This window comes from Xenopus laevis, chromosome 6S (genome assembly GCF_017654675.1).
Source record: "Xenopus laevis strain J_2021 chromosome 6S, Xenopus_laevis_v10.1, whole genome shotgun sequence".
NCBI lineage: Eukaryota > Metazoa > Chordata > Amphibia > Anura > Pipidae > Xenopus > Xenopus laevis.
Genome location: NC_054382.1, coordinates 17,872,403 through 17,895,935, shown reverse-complemented (window position 1 = coordinate 17,895,935; position 23,533 = coordinate 17,872,403). Strand labels below are relative to the sequence as shown.

Below are 23,533 nucleotides of genomic sequence, written 5' to 3'. Positions count from 1 at the left end.
TGGATTCCCCAAAAATGTACTTGTACATTTACATCCAGTTACCAGTCCTAATCGCATCTACATGGAGGAGCTGAACATCTTGTACCCATTCTACCCACAACCAGCCCCTGCTACTATTAACCAAATTCCCAATGTTCTTATTATTTATCTTAAGCTTTCTCACCCTCTCCACACTTTTTTTTATTTACAGCTATTTTACTTAACCTTTAGCCCCCTGAGATACAGGCTGAGAGTGTGTGCATATTTTAGCAGTAACCACAGTCTGAAAAAACGTAGCCAGACTGATGGGACTAATCTGTTTTCAATATGGGGGAAACAAAGATTACAATTACTGATTTGACAATCTGTTTCAACTCTAACCTTGGACACACGCCTCCCAACAAAAACACACATGCACTGATCATTGGACACTTTTTGCCTATCCCCTCTGGTCACCCATAATTGTTTTACCGTTCTGTTCCCAATGCAGAATTCACTTTGATGAATTCGTTTTAGTCTGGGCACAACACACTAATTTCTCGCTTGCAATCGAATCAGGAGTTTATTAGCCAAGTGGGGGTGGAAAATATAATGTTCAATTCCGAAGGTTGTAAAATATAGTCAAGAATTCAATTGTTTTGGGGAGCATTAAAAGCTGAAAGTCCCCTTAAAATAATATTCTTATATATTGCCGTTGGTCTTCTTATCCACAATACCCCAAGTCTCATGCATATTGGATAAAATACACAATACATTACAGTAAGGGTAGAGGCCACACAATGCTATCTGGGGAGATTAGTCGTCCGGTGACAAATCTCCTCTTCTTCGGGGCGACTAATCTCCCAAACCGCCTCCTCTGCCGGCTAAAATTTAAATAGACGGCAGGATGGCACTCGGAGCACTTTGTTTTCCGAAGTCGCCTAAGTTGCCTCACGAGGAAACTTCAGACGACTTATGAAAACAAAGAGCTCCGAGTGCCATCCCGCCGGCGATTTACATCCTAGCAGAGGAGGCAGTTCGGGGAGTCGCCCCGAAGAAGAGGTGATTTGTTGCCGGGCGACATTTTAAACCTCAGTGTCACTATGTATGCTATTACTATAAATAGGGTAAATATTCTGTCCTTTAGAATAGTAACCATGTTTTTAGAAGAAATCACTTTACAAATAAATTCACTAAATATTTACTGTATTTTGTAGAACACATAACCAGTTTCATATTTTTTTTATGCCCATATTTATTTTTTTACTCATCATGCTATTCTAATCCTTTTCAGCTTGCTGTTAAAGGGGAAGTCCAGCTAAAAGTATTTTTTAACAATGTTTAAAGAGATAAATGCCACTTTACTACGGACTACGTTAGTTAGATGCAACTTTTGTGCACTTTCTAGGGATATGGTGCATTTGTGTATGTTTAAAAAAGGATTACTGTCCAGTAACACAGTCTGTATGTGTATATTTAGATAGGCTTACTCTCTAGTAAAACGGCACATTTGAGTAGATTAAGAAAGGACTCCTTTCCTTAAGCAGGCGGGCAATTGTTATAATTCAATGAACTTTCCCGCAGAAATAATTATCTAGCGGCTTTCACTTTGGAGAGACATTTACCTCTTGTTTCCATGCTACGTATGCGTATATGAAAGGCACTGTTTCTATGGAATGAAGCCATCAAAAGAAACAACTTACTAGAGTTTCAGTTGACTTTGTTAAAGGAAATTATTTTAAATGAATGTGGCTACTGAAACACTGCCATGTGGGACCTCAAAAGAGAAATCCATATATATATATATTCCTTATAATTTTTCTCTGTGAACATTTATTTATTTAAGCTTAACTCCAAGTTCTTAATGCTAACCATGCAGGAGTCAGCATTTCACTGTGCTATTTTACTCGTATTATACTCACCCAAACAAGAACAAGCAAACATAAAGGCATGTTTATAAGCATTTGCTGTTAGCACGCTGCTGTAACCCCTTAACGGCAGGAGCTCAACTGATGGGCTGGGCAAAGAGAAGGTCAAGGTTTATGGATGTCACCACCATATAAGTAAGAGTACAGTCAAAGGTTTGGGATTCAGAAAGCTCTGAAATACAACCCAATGGGAGAACCTGTCATCACAATGTACAGATGGAAGGATTAATGATTTGGATGAAAGCATTACATATCTTTCATCATGGCAACTGTCCATATTTGGAGTCTTAAAAAAGATGGATGGACGTTTGAGGAAAACATGATGAAGGGTTATGGGCATTACCGAGTTGAAGGCTTGGCTTATAATGTAATTATTGTTAATAAGATAATGTTGGAAGAAGTCATGAGGCTTTGTACCTCCATTGTTCCTAGGACTACTACAGATTACAGATAATAGACACACTGCAAAGAGTTTTTCTCAAAAACCAAAGTCAGCATGAGGTTTAGCCAAGAGCAGAGGTTCCCAGCCTTTTTTTTACCCATGAGTCACATTTATATGTAAAAAGATTTGGTGATCAACACGAGTATGAAAAAAGTCCTGGGATGTCAGATACGGAATATGATTGGCTGCCACTGTGTGGACTAGCAGCCTACAGGAGGCTCTGTTAAGAAATAAACATGATCATACAGCCCCCAAAACTTGCCTCCAAATCAGAAATCCAAAAATGAGCACATGCTTTGCGGTCACTAGGAGCAATATCCAAAGAGTTGATGAGCAGCCTGTTGCTCATGAGCTACTGGTTGGGGATCACTGTCCAAGAGAATACGCCATACAATTGTGCCCTGCCCAATATAATATATCAAATTTATTCTTAAACTGTAAGAAAAAGTAAGAAATTGCCTACTTGAAATTCTGGTGAAGAGTTAAAAATTAAAAAATCTGAGAAAGTGACACATTTTTGTGACTCAACCCTTACTACAGGTATGGGACCTGTTATTCAGAATGCTCGGGACCTGGGGGGTTTCTGGATAAAAGATCTTTCCGTTAGGCTACTAGAAAATCATGTAAACATTAAGTAAACCCGATAGGCTGGTTTTGCTTCCACTAAGGACTAATTATATCTTAGTAGGGATCAAGTACAAGCTACTGTTTTATTATTACAAAGAAAAAGGTAATCCTTTTTTAAAAATTCTGATTATTTGGATAAAATGGAGTCCATGGGAGACGGCCTTTCTGTAGATCGGAGCTTTTGACATAACTTTATCCGTATTCCATACCTGTACTTTATGTAAAGCAGATTGGAGGTTAAGCTTAGAGCTCATAGACAGAAAGTTCCCTCCAGCCTTATGAGTAAGTGGGTCATGTTGATATATACTATATATCTATATACATCTATCTATATTATATATGTATGTATATATATATATATATATATATATATATATATATATATATATATATATATATATATATATATATATACATACATATACACACACACACACGCATAAAAACTGAAGAAAGGAAAAGAGTTCTAGAATCCATGAAGAAATCCACGATGCCCTGCTTTCTGCTATCTCTACTTCACAGCCTGAGGTTTTACGAGTCCTGAGCACATTCAGCATAATGATGTGTCTTTTGAATCAAGAACGGCATTTAAACGTGGTTTACCTTCACCAGTGAATGGAGGCTTTTTTCACCAAACATATCCCAAAGGAAGGTCAGGTCTTCCTGGCTGTCCACATGTGGCTGCAGCTGGGCCGGTAGCGTAGCCAAGATCTCATACAGACCTATAAAATGAAAATAAAACAGAAAATGTAATCTCATTAATTTAACTTAACAGTTCTGTGCGATGGCTTGCCTGTCATGGAGTAAATGGGAACCCTAACTTTGATAATTCATCAAATTATAAAAGTTGACTTCAAAGGCCAATAAATAAAACAAGAATTTTAGCAGTACACAATTCAGCTTGTCAGAAGCCTACATGCTTCTGCTATGCTAAGCTCATACCATATATATATATTTTCTTTATTAGGGACAAAATAAAGCACACATTCCATGAATTAATGGTTTTTCCATTTCCACCGATGCTAGCCAACGAATGAAATGACTCACCAATAGGAACAACTTCCAGAAAAATGAATGGGGTGGTCCGGAGGAACAGAACTATGGTTCCTTTGAAATATTTCTATGTAATTTACTGCTCAATTAAGGCTTATATTTTCAAACGTCCCATAAAAAAAAAAAGAGAGAAGAAAAATGGCATTACGCAAGAGGTGAATAATTTGGAGGGAGCCGGCCGTCAATATGAAACATTGCAAGAGACGTGCAACATTATTGTGTGTTTTTCTTCATATTTATAAAGAAGGGTAGTCAACGGATGCAAGTTATTTGTGGCTCGCTTCATTAAACCAGTAAACAAACAGTAGCAGAGTGTCCAACAGTAGCATGCACCAGCATGCACCATAAGCTATCCATCATGAGCGCGAGCGATCAAACTGTCGTCCAAGAATACAGTGGTGCTTCCTGCATAAACCTTCTGCGGGGACATAACCTGGCATAAATCAATATCAATTCACAGCACATGTTTGATTTCCCAGTGGGATTACTCGGGGTAAAAAGGACAAATTGTCTTCCCCCCCCCCATTTCTAGTGTCTGCTGTCTACAAAAACACTAATAATCCCCGGAGAGCCACACTGCATTGCTCTGCTATTATTTTTAGTCTGAATAAGTGAATCAGGACGACAGCGTTACACAACGTTTAACTGTAAAGGCAAAGTAACATAAGACACTGTAAGATGGACATCATGTGGGACATTCACTAAGATTCGTTGTTGCGCCAGCGTCCGCACTTCGCCAGGTGTATTTTCGCCAGCGCTACGCAAATTCACTAAAATCCGAAGTTGCGCTCAGGGGAAGCGTACGGTTGCGAAGTTGCGCTAGCGTTAATTCGTCAAGAAAAAGCAAAGTTAAGCGATGGTTAATTTGCATACGGCGCCAAATTGAAGTTACAATGGAGGTATATGTAGCAGCACTACACAAGCCTGGAAACCTTCAAAACATCAAATAAAATTTTTTATTTTGCCCTACACATGTGCCCACTGTATAGTTAAGGTGCCATATGTTAGGAAATGTAGGGGGGAAGGAGGGTAGCCCCAAAAAATTTTTCGATCTTTTTCAGCCTATCACCCATAAAAATGAAAAAACGCCAGCGTTTTTTGTGACTTAGAAAAAATGTTAACTTTTTTTTGAAGCAATCCCTATCTACTCTATTGCACTTCGCCTGGTCTGAGGTGGCGAAGGAAGTCTGGCGTAAAAGGTAGGGTTCAGAATAATTCGCGCGTCAGTGAATTTGCGTAGTTTTGTCCGTCGCGCAAATTCGCCAGGCGTAAGGGTGTGAAGTAATTTACGCCAGCGTCCGTTAGTGAATCGGCGAATTAACAAAAATGCGCTACGCTGGCACATTCACGCTAGCGTTAGGCGCTTCGTCGTTTAGTGAATTTGCCCCCTTGATTTTACATGTTAACTATATTTTATTAATGAGATGTAATGCCTGAATCTCTGTGACATTAGCCTTGCCATGAAAAACGTAACCCTACGCTACACAAACCTTCTCTTCGTACTCGGTGTTTCCAGCGGTTGGCACAGGGCATAAATGTCCTCTCACTAGCGTATAAACACGCTCTCTCTGGTTACAATTTGTTTGTATAAATATTTGGAGATCTGTATCTTTAGCGGTTTCTCAAAATCTTGTTCAGAAAACCAGAATATGATACAGATGGCTCCTTGAAACTATAGAAAAGACTTTAATAAAAATAAACGGGGGGGGGGGGTCTTTTCGTGGAAATAAATCGTCCTTGTGTTTTGCCAAGTGGTACAGTAGCATTTTCGCTAATAGAAAGGCCCAAAGAACACAAGTTTGTAATTTACAAACAGAAGAAAAATAAAACATTAGCGGAAGCAGACATTAGGGACAACAGGCACTTAGGACGAGTATTTAGTGCAGAAACTGTCAGCCTGCAGCACTTAATATCATAGGAATCATTTTCCAACACCCGGGGTGCAAGTGAGCACCCCTCAGTATTGCTTCCAAGAATGCGGCTCTCCACATGGAGTACAGGAATGGGATCCATTATCTGGAAACCTGATATCCAGAAAGCTCTGAATTACGGAAAGGCAGATACTCCATTATAATCATATCATTCCAATCTTTAAAATGATTTCCTTTTTCTCTGTAATAATAAAACAGTAGCTTGTACTTGATCCCAACTAAGATATAATTAATCTTTATTGGAAGCAAAAACCAGCCTATTGGGTTTATTTAACGTTTACATGATTTTCTAGTAGACTTCGGCTATGAAGATTCAAATTACAGAAAGATCCGTTATCCGGAAATCCCAAGGTCCTAAGCATTCTGGATAACAGGTCCCATACCTGTATCACTGATGCAGACTGCACCTCCTGATGCTCCATAACTTTAACCCTCTTAGATCGAGTGCCCCAATGAATTGCTTTAAAGCCAGGGCAGCCAGTTTGATCCATGTAAAATCAGATTGTTTGGTTGAAAAACAGGACAGGTGGCAAACCTAATTGCAATGTATTTTTTTAGAGCATGCCAGGACCCCTGTTAAATGTTCAAGTGTTGTCTTCCTGTGATTTGTAACAGTATAGGAAACATAGATGCTCTATGTCAAACCCTCTTCAGCAAAAAACATGTGGCTCTTACTACTTCATCCTCTGATCTCCTGCTACTTCATCCTCTGATCTCCTGCTACTTCATCCTCTGATCTCCTGCTACTTCAGCCTCTGATCTCCTGGTACTTCAGCCTCTGATCTCCTGGTACTTCAGCCTCTGATCTCCTGGTACTTTAGCCTCTGATCTCCTGGTACTTTAGCCTCTGATCTCCTGGTACTTTAGCCTCTGATCTCCTGGTACTTCAGCCTCTGATCTCCTGGTACTTCAGCCTCTGATCTCCTGGTAATTCAACCTCTGATCTCCTGGTACTTCATCCTCTGATCTCCTGGTACTTCAGCCTCTGATCTCCTGGAACTTCATCCTCTGATCTCCTGGTACTTCATCCTCTGATCTCCTGGTACTTCAATCTTTGATCTCCTGGTACTTCAGCCTCTGATCTCCTGGTACTTCAGCCTCTGATCTCCTGGAACTTCATCCTCTGATCTACTGGTACTTCAGCCTCTGATCTCTTGGTACTTCAACCTCTGATCTCCTGGTACTTCAACCTCTGATCTCCTGGTACTTCAACCTCTGATCTCCTGGTACTTCAACCTCTGATTTCCATACAATGTTGGGTTCATCACCCAAAAGGAATTGTAGATTTATTATGTTCAAAAATGTATTTTACTATATTTTAACAGTGATTATATTTAATAATCATTAAAGTTATCAAGATTGTCAGCAGCTGACTGACTTAATCCAATGAAAACATCTATGAAAAGTAAAAGTAGAAAAGTAAATTAAGGGAAGAGAATGAAAAGCAAATCACATCTGGAGGTTGAAAGGTAAAGAATCTCCACAACCAAGAGGGAAAGCAAGCTCAGTTTAGTCCACTTTGAACATGCTAAAGCCTCTGGCAAACTAATCGTTTGCTTCGCTTGCAGAAAAATGCCTGTCGCTGCTTGGGCTGCATGCCATAGACTTGAATGGAAGCCACCTGTCATCAGTTGTCATTCATTTTAATTGAAGGCAACCAAAGCAGTCGGAAGCACTTCTCCGCCAGTAGAAACACCCAGTCTGCCATTTAAAGGCCCAGAATGATTGGGAGACAATTTAATAATAGAGAGAGGGTCATATATCTGAGGCTAGCTAGGAACTGTAACAGGGAATTAGGAGGGTAAGCAATGGCAAACTGGCCCCTCATTTATTCATGAATATACTCAAAGGCCTGAAAAAATTGTAGTGATGACAAAATGCCCTGATATAACCTGCATGACATTGACCTAAATATGTCGATAACTTCTCACATTAATAATTTCTGCCTCCTGTCAATGGTACAGACTATATGAAGAGACAAAGAAATTCTCACCTTCTGCACCCAAATCTAAGATTTCAAGGTGAGAACCACTTTCTCAGGTACTATAGAGACTCTAGGTAATAGAAATATGTCTAAGCATTGATAAATATTTATTTTACCTGAACCTAAAGATGTCGGCATCACGTTTGGCATATTGAATTCTAGCTGAAATTTACTTATCTTTCCTCGGCATCTGTTTAAAATCAGCCTGACCCTGAAGAACGTTCCTCCGAATAACTGATCCTACTGTCTCCCTACTTCGCCATTTATGCACTTTAATCATCCTGCCAATCACCCATCCACTTCAAAGCATATGCGCTCCTTAAGGTATTTACAAAATATTCAGCAGAGCAGGTTATGGAAGGAGCACATGGACTCAGGGTGGAAGGACACAAGTAATAGAAATTGACAGGAATAAGTTCCCATTGACTGTATATAAAATGCAGGTAATAAAATCTTCTAGTTTAATAAGTTTCTGCATTATAGTTTTTCCTCTTGTTTACTTTATCTACACTATACATAACTCTGAACATATATAACCCAATAAATATACACAACCACTGCATAATGGCATCCTCTTCTTGGATTCTACTAAAATGTTTAGTAATCAGTAGTGATCTACATGTCCCCATCCACTCAAGCCCCGGCCGGAGGTTGAGAATGGACTTGACTGTCCATCCCCTCCAATCAGAAGAGGGCAGGACTCTGTGGCTAAAGCTATGCTACTTAAAAAGATAGGAGTTGAATTGCCACCTTTTGGCTTTTTGAAGTTCGCACAGGAGGCAGGTCAGTGACATAAGGGGGTAGCTTATGTGATGTCATGGATAAGAGGTGGTCTGTGGGTGAGTCACTTAAGGTGGCCATAGACTCAAAGATCCGCTCGTTTGGCGATCGCTCGTTTGGTGACATCGCCAAACGAGCGGATCTTTCCCCGATATGCCACTAACTGCATGGCTATATCGGGGGTAATCCGAACGTTCGGCCGTATGGCCGAACGATCGAATTACGATGCGCCAAGGGGCTCGGGTAAAAATCCAACCTTCCCGATCGATATCGTGGCCAGATATCAATCGGGAAGACCCGTCGGAAGCCCCCATACACGGGCAGATAAGCTGTCAAATCGGTCCAATCGACCGATATCGGCAGCTTTATCTGCCCGTGTATGGCCACCTTTAGGTAGTGATCCCCAACCAGCATGTTGCTCTCCAACCCCTTGGATGTTGCTCCCAGTGGCTTCAAAGCAGGTGCTTATTTTTTTAATCCTGGCTTGGAGGCATGTTTTAATTGCATAAAAAGATATTTACTGACAAACAGAGCCTCTTCTAGTTTGCCAGTCCACATAGTGGCTACCAAATAGCCAATCACAGCCCATGTTTGGCACCCCAGGAACTATTTTCATACTTGTATTGCTCCCCAACTAATTTTTGGCTTACAGTTAAAAATTGGGGACCCCTGCACTACGGTCAAGGATGGGGCCAATACGGCAATTGGCTGACTGCTGCGGCATTTCTTTAATGTCAGTTGTCATATTCCAAAAAGGCCACCTCCCATAGAGTACATTTCAAGCAAATCATTTTAATTTGTATAAAGAATTTCCTTTCCCTTTGTAATATTAAAACAATTCAGTGTACTTGATGGTAACTAAGATGCACAAATCCAAATAGGCAGAGAACAATCCTATTGGGATTATTTAATGTTTAAATGTTTTTTAGAATTAAGGTTATCCTGAAAACCACATGTCTCAAGCATTCTGGATTATAGATCCTTTGGTTACTAAAATAAAAAATAATATAGCAATATAAGGAAAAAACACATTTTGGTCATCCTAGCAGATACAGATGCTAAAATAATTAGTTAAATTAGAAGCATATTTTGGCAGCAGCAGTGTAAATGTTAAAAATGTGCTTTAATGGTTTCTCCTTTACATTTAGATTCTTTAAACGTTACTTTAAATCCCAACACTTTATGTCAGTGGAAAGAATCCCCTCTCCTCTTAAACCATATATGTTCTTTGGCCAATTCTACGCTCAGTCTGGCGCACTGTGAGACTTGAAAAATGCTGTTTTCTTTAACTCTAACCTTGTTTTTTCTATGGGTTGAGTATTGAAAGATCATGGCACTGCTGCTCATTTGTACCTTCTCAAAGGAGAGCCTGTGAACACCCCACCCCCTCCAGAAAAGCAAATAATTAATAAAATAGACACGTTTTTAACAATAAGAAATTTGCAAACGAAAAAAAAATGAGAAGGGCAACAAAGTGGGTTATTCTCATGCTCCCTCTACTTATCTTGGCAAAGGGAATTTACTGAAAGGTCAATTATTACATTGATTAGCAGCAGCGATGGCAATTTATGAGCGCGTTCCCTTTTTTTTAAAAATAAAATATTGTAGCGACTATCAAAAAAATATTCTCTGTATTAATAAAATATTAGGTCATTAATTTGGTACAAGATCTAAGGGTCCATTGTGTGGCAGAAAATTATTTGCAGTGCTCAGGTGTTATTAATCATACTAGAACAACTGCTCTTATGATGGCTCCCATAAAGAGATTTATACCAGACATATTAAACTACTAAATTACAGTAATAAAATGTATTGGACCCGAAACCTCCTACGATAACATTCTAATTGCTGCTGCCTTGGGTGACACTAGTCACTAGGGAAAAAAAGAGGCCCTGTCCTTACCACTGGGGACTGAATTGGTCAACTCCTAGCCTAGGTATGGTTGATCCTTGCCAGTAAATCACTGGCTATGGCTGAAGCCAGTATTACAAATGTATCAGCTATGGGGAAATGTGTAATTCGCAGTCCCCACTGCTACAGCACTTACTTTTAAAGGAGAAGGAAAGGTTAAAACTAAAAAGCCTTATCAGAAAGTTCCACCTAAACATACCAGTAAACCCTCAAAGTAATGCTGCTCTGAGTCCCCTGTCTAAAGAAACACAGCATTTCTTTCCTTCTATTGTGTACTCATGGGCTTCTGTATCAGACTTCCTGCCTTCAGCTGAAACCTCCTTGCCCCAGGCATGAGCATGCTCAGTTTGCTCCTCTCCCCCCCCCCCTCCTTTCTCTGCTGTAATCTGAGCCCAGAGTTATAAGTGAGCTGGGAGAGACTAAGGCAGGAAGTGATGTCACACCAAGCTAATATGGCAGCTTCTATCCTAAACAAACAGAGCTTCTAGAGCTTTATACTCAGGTATGGTAAAACATTCTACATAATAAATATAGCATTCTAGCTTGCACTATTGCAGATAATCTATTAGCAATAAAATGCCTCCATAGCTTTCCTTCTCCTTTAAGCACTCTAATGTGCTCTTCACAACCAGGACCTCTCACAGACCATGATGTGCTTATTCCCCCACCCTGTGATGTCACTGCCATACCTCTGTGATGCCACCACCTGCCTACCTCAATGCTTGCTGGTAAATTTGGGAGGAGGGGGGGAGGAAGCAACCCTAACCTAGGTTCCATTCACATTTTGCTTGCTCCACTTATGTTCTTGGTCATTAACAATTACTATTACTAATACTATTATGTTAGGCTTTAAATCCTAACTTAAGTCTTTTTGTTCTTATTAAAGGCTTCAGTCAAGGTAAAACCTCAAATCCTAAACAATTATCTATCTCCAACCACCAGTTCTTACAATCTTGTGATGATCTGAACTTCATTTTGTTTAAGTTTTTCATACAAGTGAGGATACGCCAAGGGTAAAACATCCAGGAGGATCAGGCTAAGATTGTCAGGGACACGGGTAACAAGTCAGGCAACATAACATCATATATAATGCTTGCATTGGTAAAAATACAACAAGCCAATAAGGAAAAAGATGAGAAAAATATAATTTTAAAGACCCCTGAAGAAGTACTTGGGACACCTACTGTGAGCCAGTCCTGACCAAAGCCTTGCCAGAAGAGTACCGGCTGTTATAGTAGCAAAGAGAACACCAACTTCATAATTATACCCTTGGTTTTGGAATGAGATGTTGGAGAGTCGTACTTGGATATTTTTCAGATCCTTTGAGCTATACACTGTATGTCCTTCCCTGTATAACTGTATTCATACATAAGATTGCTACCACGTTTATTGTCTAAGCTGAAGAACTGTAAACATCCAGGCAAAGAACTACACCAAAGAGCAGAGGTCAAGTTCTAAGAATGCCTCTGCTGAGACAAGTTACAGGGCGCTTTGACACTTAAGCTGGCCATAGACGCAAAGATCCGATTGTACAAACCGACGATCCGTATGATTTTCCGACTGTGTGTGGAGAGTCCCGACATTTTTTGTCCCACTGAGATCTGAATGGTTAGTGGCAGGTCCTCGAACGTTCGGATCTTTGCATCTACGGCCAGCTTTACATTCAAAGACAGACTACTTTGTGAATGTGATACACTAAACCCTCATATGATGTTATTCTGTAACAATAAATAAAAGAGATATGTATCTACAGGTGCAAGTTTTTAACTAGTATTTTGGAGGGTATTTGGGTCATTCTGCAGCAGAGACAGCATAGAACCCCATTAAACTCAGTGGTGTTATAAACTTCATAACTTGATATATTCAGATCTTTCAAAATGTTAGAAGGGGCTATGGGCTAATTTTCCCCCATTTTTGAGTTTGTTAACATCTTTTTGTCCTGAACTCACTCATGCTGTAAGTATAAAGTTGGCTATACCCAGAACAAACTGGTTACCAACTAAACCACTCCGGAGCAGAGTTGGCAGCTTACTGACCCATTTATGGTGCCAAAATTAAATTCAATTGGACATCCCATCATCAAAACTATAAACTGCAAAGTTTTTAGTCAAAACTAATAATTATGATAATGTTGCCTCTTGATAATTGCAATCAAGGCTGTTACCAGCACCAAAACTGGACCTAAAAGCAGAGAAAGGAATAAATATGGTTGACTATGTTTTAATCTATTTATTTTAATATACTATTTATACTGCCTACAGACAAGGTTATACTACAAAAGTGGGCAAAGGAAGTCATAAGTCAAGATCTGTTCCCAAAAAGTTAAAGGTTATGATATGGTCAATATGGGAATTAGTGGGTTTCATAACCACTCGTATATGCTTCGTATATTTTGACATTTTGTAAGTGACCAGGTTTTTTTTAGGGTGCCCCATATTCTGAGATGTCCAACTGGTGGCTCCCAGACCTCTATGGTTGACATTATTATATTATAATTTGGGCCCCAAACATGCAGCATAACTGCCCTACTATATGGAAACAGTTGAACAGCACTGTCCGACTGTTCTGAAACATTATCATCTCCATACCTGCTACTCCATGTATTAAAGAAATATTTTACATTGGGAATAATTTAATCACTAACCATGGTGTCTCTGTTTACTGGATCTGAGCAGAATTGACTCTACAAGATCTAGTAAGCACATATCAAGATTCTATCCCTTTCTCAAAGAGCTGAAGAATGATGTCACAACTCTGTCCGATTGTGATATCACTGACCCAGAACACACTTTTGCTCTCATTGAAGTGACTGCTGCCCTGTGTGACAATGTGATGTTCCAAAGTACACAAATTGATACACAAAACAGACTGTGAAAGATTTTTTCATACAAGATTTATTCATATTTTAAAGGAAAGACAGTGCAGACATAGCAGATACGCAACCACCCTCCAGTAAGTAACGAATGACTGTCAAACTCACAGAGTGGGAATCGCCATAAATCTCTCCTTTCTTTAAAAAGTAAAAAAAAAAAACCACAGCACCAGCCAAAGTTATAGCCTATTCCAAATTATGTGTAGATATTCTATTCAACTCAGTGTTTCCCTCTGAGTAAAATAAAGCTTAAATTCATTTAAAAAAAACAAAAAAACTCTAAAAATGTTGCTGAAAAGGTTCCCGGAGCACACCATTCATTCACACACGCTGCAGCATCCAGATGCTCAACATTCTTGACATCGGAATGGAAAAATTTACTGTTAGTCTAGAGAAATCCAATATCGCCCATTCTTGTCATATCCCTCATAGCTTCATTATTAGGACTGGTCTGTGGAAGCCATAAAACCATCGCTAAATGATTAAACAATATGGAGCCGGTGTTACATCACTTTTACATACTTGAAACCACGCACTGTCTGTAAACATCAGGCAAACGGTGAGCTTATAAAACACAACTATGTGTAGTTTCATTAAATATTTGTCTGTATTTGGGTAAGATGTATCAAAGTCAGCTCGAGCAAAAAATTCCTTTTACTGCAACCGAGGGGTATTAAACACTAAAGAACATAGATCCCAAGCCCAGAACAACACTGTAAAGTTTAATAGTATTCATAAAAGGACACAGCAATGCTTACATTTTCCACTTTGTCAAAAAGTAAGTCAGTGTTACTTAATTCTATTTTCTGAATCTCAGGCAGGATTCACAAACCGGCCCAAAAGAACTTGCCAGGGTTCCGCTGCATGCCAGGGGGATCTTAGTGAGCTGGGACAGCAGCTACACAATTCAGCCGCCGCCACAATGTGGAATAGTGACAAAAAAAAAAGACAGTAATACTTGTCAAATGAGAAATATACAGGGAAATAAGCTTGGTTTTCATTTGGGGTGCCTGTGCCACATTTTTAAGCTCCATCTTAAATTACGTAGGGAAGCTAGCTCAGGATCCACATTTGATACCTAGTTAAATGCGACCAACCTCTATACTTTTTTCGTTCTCTCTGTGGATTTATAGGATGCAGAAGTGCAATTTTAATAATCGATACCTAGTTTGTACATTCGAGATAGAACTGGCAGGGCTGGATTTGCGTCCGCAACGCCCGAGGCAACGCCCGAGGCCTCGCTGTCCTAGCGCCCACCTTCCGAGGCCTTGTGGTCCTAGCGCCCACGGTCCAAGCGCACCACCGCCCCCACGCGAGCGCAGCGCAGGAACACTACATTCCTAATGCGGCTGGGTGGCATGCCCCCCCTCAAATTTTGCCACCCTAGGCCCGGGCCTTTGAGGCCTTGCCACAAATCCGGGCCTGTATGAATGACCGTATCCATGTTATACCATATTAAAGGGGGTGTTCATCTTTCAGTTACTCTTTAGTATAAACAAATAACATATATGAGGGGCGTTAGGCCGTGAGGAATATCCTGTATACTTTGGCATATCTGTACTTGATGTTAGTCTACCAACTATTCTGCGGGGTGTTGAGTCTAGACCAGGGATCCCCAACCAAAAGCTTGTGAGCAACATGTTCCTCTCCAACCCCTTGGATGTTGCTCTCAGTGTCCTCAAAGCAGATGCTTATTTTTGAATTCCAGGCTTGAAAGCAAGTTTTAATTGCATAAAAACTAAGTATAGTGCCAAGGAGAGCCTCTTGTAGGCTGCCAGTCCACACAGGGCTATCAAAAAGCCAATCATAGCCCTTATTTGGCACCCAAGGGATTTTTTTATGCTTGTTTTGCTTCCAACTCTGTTTACTTTTGAATGTGGCTCACGGGTTAAAAAGGTTGGTTTTTTCAGTTATTACAGTTTTGCTAATGAAGGTGAATTGCCCTTTAAGCTGTGAGTCTAACTTTTCCCAAAGGACCAGTTATCTTTTATTGTTACAATTACTTATTTGCTTATCTAGATACATTTGGATTGTTACAAATGTGTCTTATCTTACGCTGTGGCTGTTCTGGGCTCTCTGCCAAAAGCCAATTAAGTTAGAAACATTGTTTCTTTTTCTGGCTGTTCAGTGCAGAGAAAAACGTGACTTTCCAGTACAAACGAGGGACTGCGGGTTGAGCTGTCAAAAGAGGGACTGTCCCTCAGTTGGACAGTTGGGAGGTATGTGAACCTGCCCTTTAAAAGGAGAAGGAAAAGCTAAGTAAGCTTCATAAGAATGGTCTATATAAAAACAACAGTAAACCCTCAAAGTAATGCTGCTCAGAGTCCTCTGTCAAAAGAAACACCTCATTTCTTTCCTTGTAATGAGTACACATGGGCTTCTGTATCAGACTTTCTGTTTTCAGCATAAACCTCCAGGGCTTGGGCTTGAGCATGCTCAGTTTGCTCCACTCTCCCTCTATCCTTCCCTGCTGTAATCTGAGCCCAGAGCTGTGAGTGAGCAGGGAGAGACTCAGGCAGGAAGTGATGTCACACCAAGCTAATATGGCAGCTGCTATCCTAAACAAACAGAGAGTTTCTAGAGCTGTTTGTTCAGGTATGGTAAAGCATTCTGCAGAATAAATAAAGTGTTATATCTTGCACTATTGTGGCTAATCTATTGGCAATAAACAGCTTCGGTAGCTTTCCGTCTCCTTTAGATTTAGTAGATACATTCTGAGGATGTGTTCATTTACCATTAGCAAAAAAGATAAGAATGCGTATCAATGCACTTTGTATTTTAAAAAATTGCAAGTGCTACTGAAGTGCTAGAGTCATTTTGATTCAATTATTAGGAAGAAGAAACTAGGGAAAGCAAGGAAGGCGACGGTCCATTCTTAGATCACCCAGAAACACAGGAGAACCTTATGGGGCAGGAAAAAAGGGGGTCATGTACGACACAAACATCACAAACAACACACATTGCATTTGTCACAATTGTGGTCAGTGCAAATCAAATGAATTAAATTCAGCTTGTAATTTTACTTCAATTGGACAGAACTGCACTGAACATTTTTGTCCCGATGTCGTTATTTTCAGCAAAAATACATCTGCATCTGATCCTTTAGGTGCAATGTATTGACCCTGGTTGGTGTGAGAATCCTGGATCGACCACTAGTTTGAGTTAGCAGAGGCTCCAGGGTTCCTTATTATCAATACTTGCACTGGGGCACAATTCTGAACAGGAGACAGTTGCACCAAATATACAGTGCAAGAAGCGGCTTTGGATTTAATGGGGTCAATTTGCACAACAAATGCATCCAACTTACAGTATGTGATACTCAAGGTATTGAACAAATTAGCAAACAAGGCAATGTTTTGAGCAAGTAAAAGAAAAGGCTTTTCATAAAATCAGAGATATCAACACGAACCCCATCTACACCCCATTTAGCCCTGCCCATGCTTCCACTCACACTAAGAACACTGCCTATATTAACTTTATTTTCAGAGGGGTTTTAAAATGATTTCAAATGCAAATTATTCAGAGCATGATATAGGGATAGCACTGCCGGTGACCAGGGTTAGTGGCCCAAAATAAAATGACTCTAAAGGAATAGGCATTTTTGCAAAATGGACGATAAGCCACACCCCTGGTTACTCCCAAATATAGTCCTATCCACCCCACCCACTTCTCTGCCAATCAAAACTGTCCTACTTAAATGAGGACATCTGGGAAGTATGCAGAACAATTGTGGAATGCAGGGATAGAATACTGGTGCCCTGGTTCAACAGGTCACTCTTTAAATAAAAAATAATTTTCCCGGTGCTACGCCACATGATACACCTTACAATGTCAGATGCCCGGGAGAGGCTTCACGGCTCACTAGCCAACATTTTTGTGCTAAACAAACTGAATTCATTACGTGTGAGGGATTTACAGTTGCGAACGGTAGAAAGAACAGGGTCAATAGAAAAATATCTCCCTTACCTGTGTCACTTCCAACTCCAGTCGATAGCGCTGGCATGGTTGCAGAATCTCACACGGAGCGCTACAGGCCGAAGACGCAGCCAAAAGGCAGCAATCGCTATCAGTCAAAGTTTCTCAGGCCAGCCAAGATTTATGGAACCTGCTGGTTTCCCCCTAGAAAGAACACAGGCAATAATTTGTACCATAAAACCTTCTCCGCAACTGTAAATTACTGCATTTCAAGCACAATTATTTTTAAAGCTTTCTATACGTGTCTATATCGTGACTCTGAGTCCTATAGAAATACATCACTAGCAAAGTACATGGGCCAATTATCATCCTGAAGTAAGTGTGCCGTGAAAAGCATCTGATTTTGGTTCAAGTACTTAAATCAAGGGAGAAATAATTATGTGCGATTAGAATGAGCCGACAAGGCTAATAATAGGAAAAGAAATGTAATGGCTGAAGCGAGATGCCTTGTCTCTTGATCAATGGTTCTGCCTCTCCCTTGGCCGTCAGCAGGCAGTCAGATTTATCTTTCCGGTAACCAGGACATCAGAAAAGACAAAATATATCATCCTGCTAAACCAGCTGTGCTGTTCCGAGTCCATGAATCATATCAGTTTAATAGCACAATTGTTTAGTCAACGCACTCTGTAAAGAAGTATTTTAAATGGACAAGTCAAATCACATGGTGTTGCAACTTTGAGGTTAAGAAAACAGCACGTGAGGTGCGCACCCCATTAACACTCTGCAATGTAAACACAAGGGGTTGTAATGCTCGCGGCTCAACCACCCCAGTGAGGAGAAAAGTCCCATTCGTATAGTTTACAGAGAACAATAATTCAGCTTTGACTCTGCGCCTCACTGCTCATTTTAGGACAAGCAGGTTTCCTAGAACAGCGATGCATTTGGTGGCCAATAAAAGGGCAGCCATGTTTGGGAGTTTTACTTTGAAAGCAGCAAGTAAGTTGCGGGTAAAACTTAGTCCCTTTGTAAAATGTATAATGAAGTAATAGAATTCTTAATGAATCAGATGAAAATTAAGCGTAGGACTGGCCAGATATGGGATGACTTTGACGTAGTTGGCCAGCTTACATATATTGCAGTATATGGACAAACAATCCCTGTTTTGTTTAAAGGGTAGGGACCTATAAAGAGGCAAAATTATGTTTTCATCCCTTCAGTTAATGCCCTTTTTTATGCAAGACAGAACTTTAGTTGCTTTAGTAGCGACAGAAAGACACTGCCTGGAATTAGACAACTTGTCATCTACAAAAAAACTCTCAATTAGGGAAATCCCAAACACACTACCATTTAGTGTATAACTGCCATTTATATTATTTCTGCCAAATTTGCATGCATTTAAAGGAGAACTAAAACCCCCTTCAAAAGAAAGTCCCTGTCCACTAGCCGCCATGTGCCCCCCTTCCCCCGCATAGTCAACTATTTTAAGAAGTCTCACTGATTGTCGCACAGACCTCTCCTTGCAGAATAGAGCAGATGAGCTCATGAGTACTATCTCTGGTATCTTTGTATACAATGGCTAAAGAACCGTTGACACTAAGGTCTTTTGTGCATGGACAGTTGGAGCCAGTTTGGTGGTCTCGCACATGTGCCAGAAGGCTCTGTAGATAGCCAAAGGGAAGAAAAGGATCCGAAGATGGAGTATGTGAGCTCTGCTGTACTACTCTGCACGGAGAGGTCTGTGCGACATTTAATGACACTTCTTTAAAGGGAACCTGTCATCAGAAAACATGGTTTTTTCAAAACACATCAGTTAATAGTGCTACTCCAGCAGAATTCTGCACTGAAATCAATTTCTCAAAAGAGCAAACAGATTTTTTTATATTCAATTTTGAAATCTGACATGGGGCTGGACATTTTGTCAATTTCCCAGCTGCCCCTAGTCATGTGACTTGTGCCTGCACTTTAGGAGAAAAATGCTTTCTGGCAGGCTGCTGTTTTTCCTTCTCAATGTAACTGAATGTGTCTCAGTGGGACATGGGTTTTTACTATTGAGTGTTGTTCTTAGATCTACCAGGCAGTTGTTATCTTGTGTTAGGGAGCTGTTATCAGGTTATCTTCCCATTGTTCTTTTGTTTGGCTGCTGGGGGGGAAAGGGAGGGGGGTGATATCACTCCAACTTGCAGTACAGCAGTTAAGAGTGATTGAAGTTTATCAGAGCATAAGTTACATGACTTGGGGCAGCTGGGAAATTGACAATATGTCTAGCCCCATGTCAGATTTCAAAATTGAATATAAAAAAAAAATCTGTTTTCTCTTTTGAGAAATGGATTTCAGAGCAGAATTCTGCTGGAGCAGCACTATTAACTGATTCATTTTGCAACCACAATGGTGTTATGACCAAGGTTAAAGAACCATAGAATTCTACGATGACCAAGAGCGATTGCAATTGCCTCCATGTCTGCAGACTCCCCACACCTCGGCTCTGCTGTGTTAACAAGGCAAGGCGAGGCGAAAAGAGAGTGAAAAATTAAAACAAGAACCTGAATGTGCAAGCACAGACTGGGCCTGTGTTTTAAGGCTATCTTAGGTTATATTTCCTCCAAGGCATTAACAGCTCTCACCTCAGGGGCGTGCCGCCAGACCATGATTTGGCGATAATAACCCTTATTCCCTTGTACTCTAAATAAGTGCATTCATGTGTGTTTGCCAGTCCACTGGCTGCAGATATTTGGAGAACGTATCTGGGGAGCCATTTGAGTTTCTGCATGGTAGGGTTACAATACAGGATTTTATCGGAGGGTAGAGGCCTCTTGGACCACATAAAGCCCTTGAGTGTTGAAACCCAAGAAAGTAAAAACCAGTCCAATACAAAAGTGGTTAACATGACAGTTTGACAAATACTTTCTACGAAATAGATTTTTTTTTCCACAAACATGTAAAAGTTTTTTCATCCCAAATGATGTATTTGCATTTTTGTAAAAGGATTCTGCCTGTAAATCAGTAAGAACTGCCTTCGTTATTTCAATTTTAATATGTTCTTACAGTATCGACATCTTTCAAGGCTCAGACAAAAGGAATGACTAAAAACTAAGCTATTGTAGTGGTGAGAATCCCACACGTTAAACATGTAGAAGTCATTAAGTACCTGAATAACCTCAACCTACTCATGTGATAGATTTTGTGTTTGTTATTGATTCAGATATACATGGCTCTAATAAACGTAAATACTGATGTTATGCAGACAAGGCAGCATAAATAAAGCTAAAAGAAGATGCACAATATGCCCGAAATCTCTGATACTAAACTAAATACATGTGCCTAAAAAAATAATAATAAAGATTTGTATTAAATTAATATCCATATAAGCTTTTAGCATACATCCCACTGTATATAATGTCCATGGACTGCTATTTAACTATTTGTGTTTAACCACATTAGCACTGTAAATGCGCCCAAAATATCTGGAAAAATTATGGCATTCTCAACCAAGCAAACATGCTAGACAAAACATCTCTTGATCCAATGTTTAACTGTTGATTTCAGCTGCCGTCTGCTTTTAAAGGGCATGTAAAGGCAAAAAAATAAAATCCCATTTTTACTTTCTTTAATGAAAAAGAAACCTATCTCCAATATGCTTTAATTAAAAAATGTGTACTGTTTTTATAAGAAACCTGACTGTATGCAGTGAAATTCTCCCTTCATTTACTGATGTGGATAGGAATTGTCGGTCCCTAACTGCTCTGCAGGGAAACAATCATACTTATGAACAGCAGGGGGAGCCCCTGCCTTACTTTCCAGCCATGCCGAACTCAAGTAGCTTTGTTTATTTCCCTGTAGAGCAGTCGGTGACTGTATTGAGATTTGTATTGGATTTTATTTTTGCCTTTACATCCCCTTTACTGTTTCCAACTTCAGCTGCAGGGACAAAGATCATGGAGCCAGATTTAGACAGATAAACTGGGATTCTATTTGGAGGATTATTTTGCTGCAGCCACTGGTTCTGCAGAGTTGGAGAAAGTTTGTATTAAACCATACAAAAACTATAAAATCCACATTAGATTACACAGGACCCTTTGCAGTCTGTATATTCTGATTATTAATCAGTCCTGCTGTATCGGCTTCTGGCAGATATTATTTGACTTGTGCTGTTCTGATCCCTAAGCAACCCAGACCACACTGATCCCTAAGCAACCCAGACCACACTGAGCATGTGCACAGTCTTAGTCTTGCAAAGATGTTTAACAAAGTTACAAGATGGTGACCCCCCTGTGGCCAACTTTGAAAGCATTGATTAGGCTTGTGGTGTAGTAAGTTTATGTTTAGTATACAAGATAGAGCATTTCTAGCCTTAGTCTATTTTAGACTTTGCTTCCCCTTTAAAGACAATATACCTTCCAGGGGTGTCCACCAGGCTGTCCAAAAGAAGCTAAACTGTAATTATTTATTATCTACAAAAAAAACATTATAATTCTGATATTGGGTCTTCCTCCTTCATATTATACTTGTACTCTTGTTAATTAAGGGAGAGATTCCATAAAAACGTGTTTTATTTATCCATAATTAGCTTATCTAATGTTCTTCTAACTCAACTGTACTCAAAACTGTGGGGCTGGCCCCTTGGAGAACTTGGAGCAGTGACAAAGGAGCTCAGCTTGAAGGCCATTTGACTGGAGATTTGATCACTAGACAAATTGTAGGTCAATTACTTATAAGATGCTTATCTGACCAAAGGTTGTACCTCCAAGGTTGACTCGAATGAATAAAGTCCAACAACCACTGCTGTAACCCCATAGGCCCTCCAACTCTCCTGAGCCAAAATTCCTAAGACCTCTTACCACCTTCTCTAAGAGCCTTTCGGCTGATGTGGGACACTTGACATCTCTGCTGTAAATAATTCTTCCAGGTAGAGCTAAAATAAAACCTTTACAGTCACAAATCCTCAAACTATGGTTGCCAAATTACTGGAAAAAAAATGTTGCTGGAAAAAGTATGGCAGCTCCCAAAGAGCAGATTTTTCATTTGTTACAGCAACATACAACGTCTCCAGTGGATTATGGAACTGAAAGTTTTACATTCAATATCAGTCGACAGAAATATCAGCTTCCAAATTATAAGGCCAATTTACAAATTGTTTTTAATGTACAATAGCGCAACACATTCAGGTTCTACAAAACCACGTTCTTGGGTGGTGTTGGCTAAAATAACAGAACAATTTCAGCTATGTTTTTGGCTTCATGCAGGGGGAAATCCAAGGATCTCTTAGGACCTGAGGTATTAAATCACATAGGGAAATGGGTAAAGAAGGTGGGCCAAATGCAACTCTCATCCGTCATCAGAAAACAGGGTTCATGACAAGACTTTGGTAATGATAGATAATAAACAGGCTTTCTTGCAGAGTTGCCAGTGAACAAATACCACAGAGTCATTTGAGAAACACAGCCTGAAAACGATAGGCCTATTCTAGACAAAGCTTCAGTTTAGAGGCCATTGCTGAATCAGCAACAATGATATCATTGCCGTGAACATGCTTGTGGTACAACCAAGTAAAAAATCCTTTTTCATAAAACAATTTTTTAACATATTAATTTTCATGTTTATGCATGTCAATATAAATATTTTCCGGAGTCTTGCGGATTTTTCGGCAAAGCGAAACGGGACAGATTCACCCATCAGCTAGCTGTCACAGCTTTAAAGGGATTTTTAAAGCTTATCAGAGCATACGTCACATGACATGGGGCATCTGGGAACTAACATGTCTAGCCTCATGTCAGATTTTAAAATTAAATATAAAAAAATCTATTTGCTCTTTTGAAAAACATTTCAATGCAGGATTCTACTGGAGGAGCACTATTGACTGAAGCATTTTGTAAAAAAAACATGTTCGCCCATGACAGAATCCCTTTAACAACTTTTCCCCAATCCAGTAAACTGGAGGAGAATCCGGGTGCCTCCAATAAACTAAACAAGCTTGTGCCAGCTATATTTTCAAACACAAAGAGTTTTAATTCTCAGTAAGATATTTCATATTTGTAAATCTTCCATTTTCCCCATACAGTAAAAAAAAAACAAACATCTGGGACTAGAATTGGCTTTCTTAACTATCCAAGGGCCTTGAAGTAGGAAGATCTACAT

General features: G+C 39.8%; 1 protein-coding gene across 3 annotated transcripts in view; it reads right to left on the bottom strand.

The window, feature by feature from the left end:
* LOC108719851 (MAGUK p55 subfamily member 7) overlaps positions 1-23,533 on the bottom strand; it is a 216,991-nt gene that overhangs the window by 129,143 nt on the left and 64,315 nt on the right. For all 3 annotated transcript variants that reach the window (XM_041567396.1, XM_041567397.1, XM_018269077.2), the window contains 2 exons: positions 17,453-17,605; positions 3,559-3,677 (listed from right to left, as the gene is read on the bottom strand). In XM_041567396.1, coding sequence (XP_041423330.1) covers positions 3,559-3,677; positions 17,453-17,489 — 156 coding nt within the window. In that variant the 5' untranslated portion in view covers positions 17,490-17,605. The remainder of the gene's footprint in view (positions 1-3,558; positions 3,678-17,452; positions 17,606-23,533) is intronic.